A 17,501-nucleotide genomic window follows, 5' to 3' on the forward strand; every position below is an offset into this window, starting at 1 on the left:
CATGGTATTTCAACAGCAGTGCAGAAAATATGGAACAACTGCCCATGCACTGACCCCATATATGTAATGAAGAGACTTTATCTGTAACTAAGTATTGAGCAAGAAGATTCCTTTTTACAACAGAAGTGAACCAAACCTCTGTTCAGCTCATCTTCCTTCCCACTGTGAATCCTTTGGCCTCAAGAGCAGAAAGTTACAGCCACTAATCCCCTTTAGGATGCCTTCTCCTGTGGAAAAGGCAGCTGTTGTTTTTAAGAATCTTTAGGAAGTGTTTTGAAAATAAATTATCTGGGTGTGAAGGGTGGGGGAGACCAAAATGTAGAAATCACGAAAAAGACTAAATAAAGAGCAAAACTGCCAAGGCCACTAAGAAAATCAATGACAAGGAAGAAAGGAGTACAGTAAAAAGGAGTGGGTTCTGACTTCCGTCCCAACTGTGGGCTGCGGGTGGCTCTCCAATGGTGATAATGCTTTGGAAAGGTAAAGTGTAGTTGCTCAAGGATCTAAATGTGCTTATTGATCCAAGGAGCCTAAATTATTTTGGGGAGGAAAGAAAAATGTTTTCTGAGTATTTTTCCTTCCTCAAGCCCAGCACCACACCCACTTAGCCTTCTTCCCAGTGGTGTCACCTGTTTCAAAATCTGTTTCTTTGGTCTCTTTGATTATTTTTTTCCTTTAGAGAAAATTGCATCCACTTATTTCAAAACAAAGAACTCATCTGAGAACACTACATGTGTGTGTACTTTGTTTTTCATAGTTTCATCAGTGAGCTATCGTGAGTGCTTAAAGCAAACCATCTGCATGTGTAATTTAGCATTACAAAAGTTGCTGAGACAGGTATTTAATAAGCAAAAGAATGGATTAAAGAATAAACTTTAAAACTCTGATGCTTGGCTTCTTGAGAAAGGTTAACTATTAAGCAGTGCTCTTTGTTTCCCTGCAGCTCCTGCCCCAAAGTTAAAAGGAAAGGCACAGTCAGCCAGCCTTTCTCAGATTTGCTCTGCTCAACTTGTTCACTTCTCTGCTAGCATTTATATGCAAGAAGGTTTCTGTTTTCAGAAATAAATCCTGCCTATTTCCTCTCTTTTTCCTTCACTGTGACAATAAATTCCTTGACGGTGATTTTTGGATTGCATCTCTCCTGCTCCAGGTTATATGAACTTTGGTGTCACCTGGAAATGTTTTTAATTTCTCCCAGTAGGAAGAGAACAGAGAAAAATGAATCAACTTTATAAAACCCAACCTTTTGTATCTGGACTATGCAAATCAAATAAACCTAAGTTTTTCTAATAATAAAAAAATCTCACCCTCAGACCAAAATTCTTAAAATTGCATCTATTCTAATTGTCAATAATGGTTTTTTGATCATGTGGCAGATCTGTTTCTCTTTTTGGTCATATTTTTCTCAATTAAAAATTCTAATAGCCATTGAAGCAAGACAAATTACCCTCATCATTTATGTCTACAAACCTCTGTGACTCTGAGCTTCAGAATTATAATGGGAAACAGAAATCATGCCTTTGATTTTAAAAGCAGAAAGGTGGCACTTTGTTGCACTTCATAAACACACAGAGAATCACTAAGATGGAAGGGATTTGAAAAGCCCTCCATTCCAGCCCTCAGCTTTCAGTAACCTGTTCTATTTAACAATTCTTAAAGCCAAGAAGTTCTTTAAATCTAACTTAATTCAGTTAAAATCTAGTCTTCTTTCTCTGACTTTGCCAGAAACAAAACAGCTGGTCACCATACATAGCTTAATAACTCTCATAATTTTGAAGTCTGTTATTAAGTCATTTTTTAGTCTCCTCTTCTTGAAACTAAGTAATCCCAACTCTTTCAACTTATCCTTATAGGTTCAATTTTACAATCCTTTAATCATCATCAATGCTCTTTGCTAAACATGCTAAAGTTTTCCATGCTGCTCTTTGTTTTGAAACCCAGTTCACCTTTGGAATTGCTACTCATTGTCCATAAAAGCCCAAGACACACAATCCTAAGAGAATCTACTTGAATAGGTAGCCCACTGATTTGTTTATTTTTAGCACAAGCCCACTCCTTATAGCTCTTTCTCTAAGAAAAACATGATCTTTGGGACTCAGTTTTTTCATCAAACAAGCACTGGCTACAGATGAACCATTTCCCCTTGTTTATTTTTAGCACAAGCCCACTCCTTATAGCTCTTTCTCTAAGAAAAACATGATCTTTGGGACTCAGTCTTTTCATCAAACAAGCACTGGCTACAGATGAACCATTTCCCCTCCATCTACTCCCACTCTATTTCCTCTTCAAGATCTTTCTCAACCCCCTTTCCCTACCAATTTGGGTCTTATGATCCTCTGTTAGAAAATTAGTATCTTTTTCATCAAACAAGCACTGGCTACAGATGAACCATTTCCCCTCCATCTACTCCCACTCTATTTCCTCTTCAAGGTTTTTCTCAACCCCCTTTCCCTACCAATTTGGGTCTTATGATCCTCTGTTAGAAAATTAGTATCTAGCTAATCTGATCTACTTATTTAAACCAAGTTAACTAAAAATGGCTTAAAATGTGTTATCCTTTGCAGATAACATCTATGAACATCCTGTCCTCAAAGCTTCTACTCGAGGAAGAACCTCAGGCAACTGGTGAGAATATGAGAGGTTTGGGGCCAGTTGGGGACGGACACGGAGAGTCTTGTGTTCCTCAAGTTACACCACATCAGCTTTGGGTAGAATTATAAAACAGGCAACTTTGGGGTGTTTAATTCTAGTCTATTCTTTTTGCAATGTTCTCCTCTTTTGCCAACCATTTTTGCACTCCTAATGCCCTCCTTTCTATCAAAATTAGATACTAGGTTCTGACACTAATCATGTCAATGTGCCCTTTGCCTTACAGTCTCTTCCCCGCCTTCTTCCTCAAATGCTATCTCCTCAGAGAGGCCTTCCCTTGCACCACGCTAGCATGGGTTCCTTTCTGTCCCCTGCTGCCCCATTATTCTTTATTACTACATCAGCTCCCTTTATAGCACTTATCACAATCTGCAGTCAGATGCAATTATAGATAAATGTTCATTTACTTGTTTCTTGTCTGTCTTCCCTACAGGATGTAGGCTCCTCAAAGGCGGAGATCGCATCTGCCTTGCTTTGTATTGCCTGACACCTGGCTAACAGTAAGCACTCAAAAATAATTTTCTGAATGAATAAAAATTCCCACTGCCAGAAATATTTACATTTTAAAACACATCTCTAATTGTTACAAAAAAGGCTCTGTCAGCTATCATAAAGGGGGATGGTGTTTTTAGTGGTAAGACAGGATAGAAGGAAAAAGGGATCCTTCTCAGATTCATCTAGTCTCACGTCATTCACAAGATCAGCCTTTCCCATCACAAAGGCAGTCATTAACTGGAAACTGTCATCAGTCCTATCATCATGCTCCTTCTCTTTAGAACAATTATTCTTGTTTCCAGTTATTCTCTCTCTCCTTTCGGCTTCAACGTAGTTATACCATTCTGTAGAATTCATTTTCCTGATGCTATTTCCTCACTGCTTTTACCTTCACAAAGTGAAGCATTTTCACAGAAAAATATGCAGGATGATACACATCACAATATTAGCAGTGGTAATCTTGGGAGATGCAATTATGGACAATCTTTATTTTCTTCTTTTGATTAATTTTTATTCTCTAATTTTTCCGCCATGTACCATCCACATGTTCTACTTGTGCAATTTTTTTAATGTTAACTTTTTTCCAAGTACTAACTTTATTTCACTGGGATTCAAAGTGAGATTCCATTGAGGTTTAATTTATACAACTTGTTATTTTCATCTCACAAAATTCAGTGTTCTCAACTGTGAGTTATACTTTCATCTTAATGAATTCAATACTCATTCAACAAACATACATATATTTGTGAAATGCATGCCTACTGTGTGCCAGGCCTCAGAACTTGGCCTTATTTATTATTTAGCAATGCTACTACATCACTACGCATGCTTCTTATATGTAACACTTCTTCATAACATCAACCAAGAATGCCCTAGGCCCAACACCAAGAGCTTCCACAACTTGAATGACAAAGGCTTCAGGGAGCTTTAGTGGTGAATAACCGAACAGGAAGAGATGTGGGATCCTTGCCCATCTCTATAAATCATCTGCTGCCTTGCAGAGTGACAAAGAGCAAATGAGTTTTCAGGGGTCTATGCCTCAGTTTACCTACCTGTAAAATGCATAATGCCTTGCTCGGAGGAATGTAAAGAGAATCAGTGAGGTAATGTCTAAGTGTTTGGAACTCCTTGGCAGAAAGGCGCTACATAATTACTATTTGGTATTTAAGCTGCCCTTCATGTGTGCCAAGTACTTTATGATCATTCCTTAGGAGTTACTCCCAGCTACTCTGTGAAGTTGTCTTCATGTCTATTTCCATTTAAAGGATGAAGAAATTGAAGTCAAGAAAAGTTTAGTGATTTGTGTAGGGTCACTAAGATGGCACCGAGGTCTCAAAAGAATTTCTAAGCCCTCCAATTCCCTTCACCCATAGTGAACACACATCTTAAATACAAACTACCCTTACAGATGAATTCCCTGTTAAGCTACTCTGAAACAGCCCTCGTGGCACAAAATACTTTATCACTTGTTTTTGTAGGACGGAGTGAATAGTGAAGAGGCGAAACAGAAACCAAATCTCTAGATTTAGTACACTTCACACTCACCCTTCTTTTTACACATCTGTATTTCTCCTCACTTCCTGTAGAACAGCCTCCATTTGGTACCTTCATAATCTCCTTAAAGGGCCCACATTTTTCTACTAATAATTTCCAGGGTCAATCCTAAGGAGGCATAGAGCCCAGATTAAATTATTCTGAGTATTCCACCAACCAAAATACATACTAGCATTTTTACCCAGATTGTATCTCATAAAAATTAACTACAAGAAGGTAGAGAATGAGAAGCAGAAGGGAATGCATATCATAGAGGGTGCATATGCAGTCCAAGGGCTGGTAGAAAGGCAGAAAGTACCAGATTGCTTCAGTGTCAGCTGATGTCTTCCCCACCAGCCACTTCCTACACAACTCCAGAGACACACAGAGTAAACACTGGAGTCACCCTACCTACCTTGCCCAGATTGTTCTACCCCCAGAGAGTGGTCTCCCAGCTCTCTTACACCATGCCCCTCTAGTTCACACATTTATTTTCTTCCCTCTGCTTCATTCAACAATTCATTTACCACCTACCTTGCCCAGATTGTTCTACCCCCAGAGAGTGGTCTCCCAGCTCTCTTACGCCATGCCCCTCTAGTTCACACATTTATTTTCTTCCCTCTGCTTCATTCAACAATTCATTTACCATATAAAAGAAGCATCTTTCAGTTCTGAGTCCTGTACTCTTAGTGAAATGACAGAAAACATATAGACAACAACATCTAAGGATTGCTGTTCCTGTTGTTCAATGAGAAACAGACAGATGATAAAATAGAATGATGGAGTTCTTTAATATAAATTTGGATAGAAAGTTCCAAAGCAACTTAGGGTCTGCCCAAGGCAAAACAGTGAAATAGGGGAGTTTATTGCCTCTCCCTTTCTTTGCCTTCTCCTCTGTAGGAACATTCCCTCCTACCTCTTCCCCACCCACTGGCCCTGTACTCTTCAAAGTTCACCATGGTGACAGGCAATGGGGCCCATTTTCCTTCCTCCATCTTCCATGAATATTTATCTGTCCTGTGTTCTTTCCCTTAAATACTATTCCAGCTAACCTTACAATAATGACCTGAACATCTTAACACAAAGGAATGACTACAAGTATGGATCTCAGGCAATCAGAGCAGACAGACTTTCAGCAGGGTGCCTCTCACATCATCTCATGTTGGCAGCAGACAATACACACAACTGCTAACATTCTGGGAACAAAAACTGAGAGTTTACCCACTATCAGGTTCTCACTGAAGGGGATCTCCATCAAGGAAAAGAAAACTGAGCCTAGAAGGAAGAACTGAGGTATGAGAGGGAATGATGAGCAAATAAATCAATAACATAGTGGGTAAATATAAAATAAGCATAAGCAGTTTAACACACTGATAATGACTAACTCAGGAAGTAAAACACAAAGATAAACTAAAATATCAGACAACAGCATTAGGAGAGAGAGGGTGACTGACAGTATTAGGTATGTTAAAGTTCTTATATGGACACAGATCATGATTAATTTTATTAAAGCAGATACACATGTTAAAATGGTAAGGAGAACTACTAAAAGAAAAGAAAGAAATTAAATGATAATTTTTAAAACAATAAAGGACAGCTAGCATGTATCTAGAACAAAAGTAAATAAGGAATACTCTGCAAAAGGGAAACATTTACAAAAGGGGGAAATATAGAACCCCAAAACTCTCACCTCAAAATTATATAAAATCTTGTACACTTAATACTACCCCAGATTTGAAAAGCATCAGGGATCTACACTGCTATGGCCGATGTACAGCAAAATTGCAATGCTTGAAGTTGGCAACTGTTACCTTCATGCCAGCAAAGGCCCTTCCTGCCCACTTCAACTCACTGTTTACTTTCTAATACTCAGGATTTCAGTGATCACTCTCCCTTTCTCTCCCAAAACCTGCTCCCAAAAAAAGGATTCTATATCACTTATTTTTACCCTACTACAAATTTAAGTCTGAATTACCTTTTCCAGAGGTGCTTGGGTTTAAGCCTTAGTCCTAAATTTTGATGAAGGGCTTTTGTTTACTAGCAAAGAGACTTTAGCCACCTGTGCATAGTAGCGGAGAAATTTTGAGAAGAACAGGGAGCCCCTCTTTTGCTACTTAAGTACATCACAAATAAAGTCTCTTATTTTAACAGTTGCATATGATCTTGAATTAATATTTTAAACCTAAGTGGTTTTTATGTCCTCTCTTAATTTCCAAAAGTTACTTGAAAAACAAGTAAAATTATTTTCCATACCTGTCTAAATAAAAACTTCTGAAATTTTATATGAAGACAAAAGATGTGCTTTAGTTGACATCATAAATGTATCCTATAAAAATGCTAGGTAGGGACAAGTATGAATGAGAAAAGCAATACAACAAATCTTTTTCCCCTGTTATTTTTAAGTATATCCTATTCTCCTCTGATCCAGTCCTCCTTGAAGAAAATGCTACAGCACAAACAAAGTAAAGGAAACAGAGTATTTCAGTGATCTATCAGGAATTATCTCTTGGGAAGGAAAAGTCATTTTTACAAATAAATAAGACCCCCAAAAAAACCCTCTTTCTCTTAAGTCCCTATCAAGTCCCTAACACTATTTTAAAAATGAATGATTTCTGACTTACGCCAAGATACAAACTACTGACACATTTGGATCAAATATGTGTGTGTTTTTAGAACACATATCACTTGAAAACCTGCCATGCTATATTTAGTTAGAAGTAAATATATCAACTGGAACATATGCATGTGGAAAATGTGCTCTTACAGTGAAAGCTACAGCTCCTTAACACAAGTCCAATACAATGAGAAAGCACATTCAGAACCAGGAAGTCAGGGAAGAGTGCAAAGGAGGGACATGAGCATGTTTTAACGGCTGTGATAATTTGCCATGAAAGGATGTTAAGGCTATAGCTCCTTGCTGCAGCATGCCATGTGCTGCTGAATTAAATTACTGCCATGCAGTCTGCTAGCGAAGGAATGTGTAAACAGGCCATATATCCTTGCATCAGTTCCACAGAATGTTGCACAACACAAAATGCCTCTCGATGTGTCATTTCCTTCTTGGCCATCTTCCCAGCTCCTGACAGTCAGTCAACAAAAAAAAAGTACTGAAAGAGATTTAAAACTGTTCTTCTCAAGAGCACATTCCACCAACCACCAGACATTACCTCCACCAGTGCTTTTGACCCTCCCCCCTCCCCGCATCCTCCTTGAAGAAAAGGGAAAAGAGAACGGTGTTTTTTTAACTATTACTATTTTCTTAAGTCAAAGATTTTCAACAATGTTTTATACACTAGAGGCCAAATGATTACTATCTATGACAATCAAATTGCTGCTTGTATTTGCTGACTCATAAAAATTGACATGGCATTTACCCACAAATTCTATTCCCTGGGCACCTCAGAGACAGTGAAGAATGCAGGGGAAAGTCTGCCAGTCAAGAAGATAAGGACTTTTCTCCTAATGCTCTGCACTAATACTCAGGCCTGTGGCATCAGGAGTAAGGCACAAGGCCTATCAGGATTTTCTCAAATTGTTTTCACAGACAGCAAGAATGTGAATGCAAGAATTGTGTCCAGAGGTATCAGATAACCTTTAAAAAATTCTTCTGCTGTGCCTCCATCTAACACATTGTACATGTCTCCCACCTTCGCTCACATGTGACCAACCTCTAAATTAGCATCTGCCATTGTTAAATAAGCAAAGGTCAGGGTCCAGCCACCATAAAAAGCCTATTCTTTCACACAACTAGGATGAAAAATAATGGAGGATAAAAGCAAGCTGCCACTGACATCATCTGGAATGAGGAAGCGGAAATGCCAAGACCTCCATTCTCTCCACCCTTCACTGGGCTGGCAGTCTCAGAACTAGGTGGAACAGCATGAGAGAAAAATGAGATGATGCCCTGCCCAAACTACCTGTTCTAAGTCTGTTAACTCAAGTTTGTTAAGGTAAAACTTCTGCAATTGGACTTGCCTCAGGAAAATGGAGAAATGAAACTTCTCTGAATTATAATTTTTTTGATGAATTGAGCACAGGTGAGATAAGGAAACAGGAAAACAGTTTGGCTGCAGGACCTAAGCCTAACAAGCCAAGCGAACCAGGGTGCTAAAGCAGGCCTAGAAATATACACACAACCCTATTCTTCTGGATAACATCTCACTCACCTAAGCTCCAGCCCCTTACTGAAGTCACAAATGGAGGCAGGTGGAAAAATGTTTCAGACATGTATTCTAAGCCTGCAGAAAAAGAGCTAGATCACTCAGGGAAACAAGGCAGGGCTTCTTTATCCCACGAAGTCAGGACAGACAGGTGTCTGGTCGGCAGTAAACAGTAGTACCCACAGGAAGTATACAGTTGACAGCTTTGGTTTCTCCTTGAAAGTAACTATGGTTTATTTCCCTAAGGCACAACACACAAAAAGTCTTAGAAACCCACTCGCATATGTCAGGTATCATGTTTGCAGATGTGCCAGCAAGCAGGAATTTTCAAAGCTTGATGATATAAAGCATAAAACCTCCAGTCTTGTCCATTTTAGGATTAAAAAAGATATTTCTGCTACAGACTTACCAGGTTGCCAGGCAGGGCTCATACCTCCTTTTGTTCAAATACCTAATGTTCTTCTCTTATACAAGTATTGATCTGGCTCAGCATGATATTGACCTGCTAACACCAAAGCATCACAAGGTAATACCCACCCATAATTCATCAGATATTTTACCACATTTGTTCAATTCAGAATGAAGATACTATTAAAGTAGTAAACAAAGTCAGTTTGCAGAACTTTAAATGTCCCCCAGATTGAAAAAGCCAAAAGACCTTTCAGAAGATGGTACCTTGAAAAAATTCTTTCTCTTGTTGCAACAATGACATTTACTGGCTAAGCCATTATAGAAGGTAATGACATTGGTGGTCCAATGAACCACTGCCCCCCATCATTCACATATTTGTGTGGTTTCTTTCCCCTGAATCTGGGCCACACCTGTGTCTTGTTTTAACTAATACAATGTGGAGAAAGCAACACCTTGCCAGTTCTGAGCCTAAGCCTTAATAATACTTGATAGCTCCCACTTTTGCACCTTAGGGAGCCCTGAGCTGCCATGTAAGAATTCAAACTCTGCTGGAGAGACTTCATGGGAGACCACATGGAGAGAGCCATGGGAGAGGAAGAGAGGCCCTAGGAATGGAGAGAGAGAGAGGGGAGCAGCTGTCCTATCATTCCAGTTGAACCCAACCTTCCAGGCATCCCATCGAGACACCAGACATATGAATGAAGCCATCTTGGATGTTCCAAGATGGTGGATGTTTCAGCCACCATCTGACTGCAACCACATGACAGACCCCAAGCGAGACCAGCAGAAAAACCATCCAGATGAACCCCACCCAGATCAACCCACGGAATCATGAGAAATAATAAACTGGTTGTTGTTTTAAGCCATTATGCTTTAGGGTAGTTTGTTATTTAGCAATAGATAACTGTAAATGGAGCAAGAGAATTTAAAGGATTCTGACTGTAAGGTGTTTTACTTTTTCCATCCTCTGCACAGACAATAGCTTTTTCCATCAGTCCTATTCCCTAACTCAGAACCAGTTCTATATAATATGACATGGCTAACCAAGTTTTCATCTTCCTATAGAAATTCTTTACATCAGACTGTAGTTGGAACCAAGTACATAAATGGAACAAAGGATCCTAATAGAAACTGATTTTTAGAAGAGTTAAGTATCCAAATGCATTACTGTTGCTGCTGCTACCACACTGATTTCTCCTGCTGGCGAACATACGGCAGTTGTTATTCAGAGCTAACTTGCCAAAAGGAGGTCAAAATGCCTTGCCTAAACACAAGACTTACAAATTTGAGATCTTAAGTATGATGTCATGTCTTAAAATGATAAGCTGGCAAAAAAGTAAATGACATTTTGTAAAGATGTGCACCGTTTTCATGTTTACGCTACTTAAGATGAAGGTTCTAATAAGTCATCGGCTATGTTCCTTTAAAGGGAAGTTTTATAACTGAGATGAATCACAACTGCAAAAGATCAAAGTTAAAAAACATCAATGATGCCATGGGGTACTTTTTAATCTTGTAATGAGTGATGATCATGTGCTCTTATGAAGTTAGTCCAACTGCCAACGCCAGATGTGTATATTAAGAAAAGAAGTTGTTTGTGATGTGACAGCACTGGTTCAGCTGCCAGAGACAGAAAACATAGGATGAAACCTTTGGGATTTTTAAGTGAAAAGCAGGTCTTGGCAGATGTGTTGATAAGCAGGGCTGAGTGGGGTACTAGTGCCACAGTATCTTCTATCCAATTTTGCTGCAAACAAATTGTGTTTAGCATCAATTCTGCACAGCTGTCCCCAGGTGGCACGAATATATGCTCAAGGCATAATTTATAACACTTATAAGTGTCATTTACTAATGAGCAAAAATTAGTAAAGCCTTCTTCAGGGAAAAAAAGACAATACACTAGAGAACAGAATCTAGATAGTATCTGTTTCCTAAAAGCACACTATAAGCAAAACTTTACAGCAAACTTCTGACACTGAAGAAATTTGATGTAAAAAAGCTAACACTAAATGAGCACTTAGTAAGTACATTCACTGTGCTACCCATTTTTCATGCATTACATCATTTAACATCCTTGTAGCAAGATACTGATGAGGAAGATACTGTTATTATTATTTTCACTTTAAAAGATGATAAAACCAAGGCAAAGGAAGTTAGGCAACTTGCCTATCTCCATACAGCTAATAAATTGTGAAATTGGGATTTCAATTCAAGCAGTCTGCTAAAAGGCCCAACCAGTTAACCCAGAATTTGTCCTTATTCAAACAGCTGAGCTACCAGAAGAAGAATTTTCAAAACATACTCAAATCTTTAGAGGAAGGAGTAAAATTCCATTAATATGAACAGATAGTACAAAATCCTCAATTCTTTCCAACAGTAATAAACAGAAGCGTACTATTTATGTGACAAATAACCACTACTTAAGGAATTATAATTGGGGGAAAGAGGAGGCTAAAACAATTGCATTGTCTATTTTTCTTCCCGCAAGAAAGCCTTTTATTTTAGTAAAAGCCCTTCTCTGTTAAAGGTCAATAAAATAAGCAACTTTGCATTCTGGAGTAAGGGTTAGCAAACTACAATTTGTGGGCCAAATCTTGCCTACCACCTGCCTTTGTAAATAAAGTTTTATTGGAATATAGCCATGACCATTTGTTTACGTATTGGCTTAAGCTGTTTTTGCGCTACAGTGGCAGAGTTCAGTGTTTGTGACAGACACCACCATATGGCTCACAAAGCCAAAATTATTTACTATCTGGCACTTTACTGAAAAAAATTGCCAATCCATGTTCTACAGGATCCCCCATTTAATGTTATATGCACCAATCAATCAAAATGCTATTATACTCACTGTTGAAGGAAATTGAAAATCCTGTGCACTTTCCACATCTGGGAGTGTCAAAATTAAAGAACAATATTGAGAAGACTGCTGTACTACAAACATTCAATGCTCAGGATGGCCAACAGCAGGCCAGAAGAAAATAATTCAGTACAGAGTCCAGGTTGTAGGATTAAGCTGTTAGTGATATCAGACCCATCCTTATATCCAGACACTAACTTTGGCAAGCCACCTTATGATGTCAGTGAAATGACATCACATTTTCACATAAATTTTCGGTTTGCAAGAAACATTACTCAGGCTGATTCAGGGCAGGTGGTCTCCCACTTGCAGATCTTTATCTACTTCCCCTACCCACGCTCAGCACCCTCAGCATCACCCAAAGCCTGAACTTGGGTCACACATACCATCTGGCCCCTCTACCCCTAACCCTCACTTCTCTCAGAGCACTTCTCTGCTTTTGCAGTGCAGTGAGTCTATCAACTAATTAATTCTGCCCCCCCTCAGCATCACCCAAAGCCTGAACTTGGGTCACACATACCATCTGGCCCCTCTACCCCTAACCCTCACTGCTCTCAGAGCACTTCTCTGCTTTTGCAGTGCAGTGAGTCTATCAACTAATTAATTCTGCCCCAAAATCTCTTTGAAATGATTTAATACTATCCACACTTCAAACAAAAGTGACATTTCCAAAGCCACCCTGCCTCCTCACTTTTTAATCATAATTTTCAGAATGGGCAGCACTTACTCTTCCCTGTTTCCTCTCTGAACTATCAACTTTTGAGCATCAACTCTTGAGGGTAAGAACTCATACACACACATTCACAGACACACACAATAATAGTTCTTCCAAGAACTGAGAAAAGTGGCTGAGATCAGTAGGAAACATCTTTAAAAGATAACTATTAGTGGTGCTAAATGCTAAAAGACTACTATCCTGCTTTATGCATTACTAACATGGACACCCTTGACTTTTCAGGAACTCAAGGGCTAGTTAGACAAAAGTTAGAAAATGTCTTTCATCATAAAGCATCATCCCCTATTTATGGCAGTCCAGAAAAGTTAGGCAAAGCCCCAACCCAGGCAAGACAGCCCTGCTCTGTTCTATTCACCTGTACTGTATACATTCACCACTTGCCCTTAGGACTGGAGACTTGGGGCTTACAGACATGTGTACAATGACCACCTAGAAGGACATTCCCAAACTGAACAGACAGGGCCAGCACTGACCCAACATTATGAACCTGGAAGAATGCCATACACATGAAAGAAGAAGAAAACAAAAACCTCAAAGACTTGCTTTTGAGGCAGGAAACCTCCCTAGTTCAGGCAAGCAGTCAGTCTTTGTGAAAAGAGACAGCAGTGAAAGGGACGGGAGCCACTGTATGTTCCCACTGCTAAAAGATACGCTACATGGGTAGAGGCAAAACCTTACCAGCCCTTTTGTCTTATTTTATGGGAAAAGATATGCCACTCTCATGGTCTAGGCAGGTATACTGTTATAGAACAAATACTTCTGCCAGCTATACCTCCACCACAAAGCAAAATAAACTCCCTAAGTGCAATGGCTAGGACTCCAGTGTTTTCACTCAGCCAAGGCAGAGATCTATATGATGTTTCCACTGGCACAGAATTGTTAATGTTTTATAGTTTTATATATTGAACAACCATTAATCTCTAAATATATTTAAATACTGCTATGCCGAGTTTGATCAAATCAGTTTGGGGGGTGGGGAGGGAAGAAGCAAACGTATTTCAATTTAGATTTAGGAGGAAAATACATATTGGCCCAAATAGATTTTGTGCACTACCTTAACCTTCTGGATGTCCAGATGGACAAATAAACCAAGATGGATTTAAACCTGGTTTGACTCAATGTTTTAAAAGAAACCATCTATAACAATTAATAGAACATGACCAAACAACAGTGTTGTAACAATCAAGCAAGTTATCATTTGCAAATAAATTCTTTGTAATTAAGCTGTGTGCTCTTCATAAAGGGAATTGAGTGGGCGAGTTAAAAAGCTAAAACACATTCTTAGGCCATGGGAAACATGCACAAATGCTTTTTAACTAAGCTCAAGATTTTTAAGTTTATTGTTTTCTTCCTCAGCTCTCACCGTCTGTTCTGCCCTATCTGTAGAGTGGATGAGCAGAATTTCTTAGCAAATAGCTATAGTGACTGAATCATTATTCACTCATTTCCCAAAGTATGCTTTAGCAATTTTGTTGCAAAGTTTAAAACTATAATTTTATTTTCTACTAACTGTGAAGTTCTACTAATTGTCCCTCACTAAAAGTATATGCACATAGCAAACTTTGCAAAGACACTATGTACATGAAAGTAACATTAACTCAAACTCTATTACCATTTTCAATAGAAAGGCAAGTACTTACTTCTGGGTTCCCGGGGTCCATCCACTGTAACTTTAATAGCTCTGTGATAGGTGGCTACTTGGGGAGGATTTGTGAAGACAGTTATGGTCAAGGTGAAACTCTTGCCTGCAGATGTAAAAAGGAAAAATACACAGTGAATATAAAAGATAGTATTGATGTTTATATGCAGCATAGATATTCAAATTGCACTTAAGCATCTCTGAAGAGGCAATGAAACAAAAATAAGTCAGAACTCCTTACTATACACTGGAAACCCTCTGATGCCACTTTAGGACGTTTCTAAACTGGTTGAATGTTAAGATCATCATCTTCACTGCAGTAGTGTACAAGAAGACTCCAATTACAAATGCTCCTCAGTAGCAACAGTTGTAATGAAAACAAAAACCCTGGTCTACTTGAGGGGGTTCTCTTCCTTTCAGTTTTCTCCAACATTAGGAATACATCCAAGCATAGATAATTTTAGAAATCTTTATTTAGGATTAGGTCACGACCTCATGAAAGAACAATAGTAAATTATTGTTGATTATGTTATTGACTTCACATGGTTTTAGCATTTCATTTGCTTAACTGCACTACAATAAGAAGATGAAAGAGCAAAGTTCTTATGGGAATCATTTTAACAGGAGCCAGTGTCTCCTGTCCTGGCCTTAATGTGCCTGTGGTATGATGATTTCATCATTACTGGAACAAAGTTTTTCTCCTCCCTGCACACCCCTCCCCTAACATACATCCCTGCTGTTAAACCTTGAAATAACTCCCTGACAGTGAGTTATTTTTTTTACTAAATGAACATGGCATCTCTCAATACAAACATGAATTTTTAGTATTAGCAGAGAGTATGCTTCATTAAAGTATTACATCTAATGCTTCAAATTAATGAGCTAAAAGCAATGAATAAAAGGGGGAAAACGACAGAAAAGTTTGGTAGCAGACTTGGATGTCTGATTTTTCCAGAAGAAGATACCAGACTCTGTTACACAGACTCACTGACAGTTGTAATCAGTTAGATTTGCAACGGTTAGTCATGTCAGATAGTCAAAACTGCAAACTGTTACAAGACAGGAAAAGGTGGGCGTGAAACAGTGACTCAATAAAACATTCAGCAATCTCGGGCCAGAGTACTCATTTAGTCTGCTCCGTAACAGACCTTTAAAAAGCTCACTGTTTTGCTTTGTTTTTTGGTCAGTCTTTTTCCCTTTACTGAAAGCTAAGGGTATTAAATCAAAACACATATCTTAGACAATATGTAGCAATACAAAGTTTAATGCAATCTTTTCAAAGCTTAATATGAAACAGGTTATATACAAGGCTTAATGTACAACAGTTCTTTGCCTGTCAAGTCCAGTGAATGGGTTTTCTTTTCAACCCAGACCACGTAAGTTCCTAAAATCTGTTTAAGACACACATCATTTGTTACTGAGTATGTATAGTTTTAAGTCTCCTTGACTATACTTTATCACCCCCATTTCACAAATGAGGAAGTTGAAGCTCAGAGAAGCTTAGTAATTTATCCAAGGTCACACAACCAATAAGTGAAAAAAAATCAGGATCTGAACCCAGGCCTTTCAGACCCTAAAATAAATGCTCTTTTTATTTTCATTCTTCCATTCTGCCACTTTGCCAGAGAACTAAAAAAAAAAAAAAGGAATTTATTTTTAGATGTGCCCTAATCAACACTATGTGCCCAAGAAACAGTAAATAGGCTAACATAATAATTAGCCAGGATGATGAAAGCACCTATTTTTAAAGGATCATTGATATATCATATTCATCTACTATATATTGGATATTACATAGATTTAAGTAATTTAATTGCCTAGGGAACAAAGAATTTATTATGAACAAAAGAATAATGTAGCCAGGAGTCTGAACTAGTTATGGAAAACTGAAAGTCTACAGAAATCGAGATTAGAAACTTGACTAGTGATCGAGTTTGGATGTGTTGTCCCCTCCAAAACTCATGTGGAAATTTGATCTCCAATGTGGCAGTGTTGGAAATTGATTGAGTCATGGGGGCGGATCCCTTATGAATGGATTAATGCTCTCCCTGGGGGAGGGGGGATTAATGAGTGAGTTCTCCTCTATTAGTTCCCGTGAGAGCTTGTTGTATATAGGACCCTGTCACCTCCTCTGTCTCGCTTCTTCTTGCCATGTGATCTGCTTGTATCCGCCAGCTGACTGCCACTTTCCGCCATGAGTAGAAGCAGCCTGAGGCCCCTGTCAGATGCAGCTGTCCCAGAATCTTAAGCCAAATAAACCTCTTTCCTTTATAAATTACCCAGTCTCAGGTAATTCTGTTATAGCAACACAAAACGGACTAAAACAACTAGGAAGCACTGGGTCCAGATCAGGACCTCAGAACGATGGAAAGATCTGGGGGAGTAAAACGGTTAAATCTCTAGAATGAAAGTTACTTTACATCTTAACATCAAAAAATGCCATTCTGCATCGAATTAGTGGTCCATGGACCCAGGATTGCATTTCTAACAGCAGCTGTCTTTGGAAGGCAGTTGTTATCAATGGCACTAATCTTCATAAATCAAGGATGTATGTATCTCAATTATCCTTAATGTCTCTAAATAACGTGCTAGAGATACTATCCATGAATTTATCTAAACTCGTTTTGGGAATATTTCTATTTTAGACCTTGATAGAGTTTGGATGTGTTGTCCCCCGAAACTCACACAGAAATCTGATCCTCAAAGTGACAGTGTTGGAAGCTGATTGAGTCATGGGGAAGATCCCTCAAGAATGGATTAATGCTTTCCCTGGGGGAGGGGGAATTTACGAGTGAGTACTTGCTCTATTAGTTCCCACGAGAGCTGGTTGTTTAAAAGACCCTGGCACCTCCTCTCTCTCTCTTGCTTCCTCTCACCATGTGATCTGCTTGTACCCACCAGCTGCCTGCCACTTTCCACCATGAGTAGGAGCAGCCTGAGGCCCGTGCCAGATGCAGCTGTTCCAGAGTCATAAGCCAAATAAAGCTCTGTTCTTTATAAATTAGCCAGTCTCAGGTATTT

The 17,501-nt window shown here is 38.9% G+C and overlaps 1 protein-coding gene across 1 annotated transcript in view; it reads right to left on the reverse strand.

Annotated features, from left to right (window-relative positions):
• The window catches only part of RUNX2 (runt-related transcription factor 2), a 127,304-nt gene that overhangs the window by 96,922 nt on the left and 12,881 nt on the right, over positions 1 to 17,501 (reverse strand). The window contains exon 3 of the mRNA XM_008563601.1: positions 14,482 to 14,586. Coding sequence (XP_008561823.1) covers positions 14,482 to 14,586 — 105 coding nt within the window. The remainder of the gene's footprint in view (positions 1 to 14,481; positions 14,587 to 17,501) is intronic.

The sequence above is a fragment of the Galeopterus variegatus genome, unplaced genomic scaffold (genome assembly GCF_000696425.1).
Source record: "Galeopterus variegatus unplaced genomic scaffold, G_variegatus-3.0.2 Scaffold175, whole genome shotgun sequence".
NCBI classification, from domain to species: domain Eukaryota; kingdom Metazoa; phylum Chordata; class Mammalia; order Dermoptera; family Cynocephalidae; genus Galeopterus; species Galeopterus variegatus.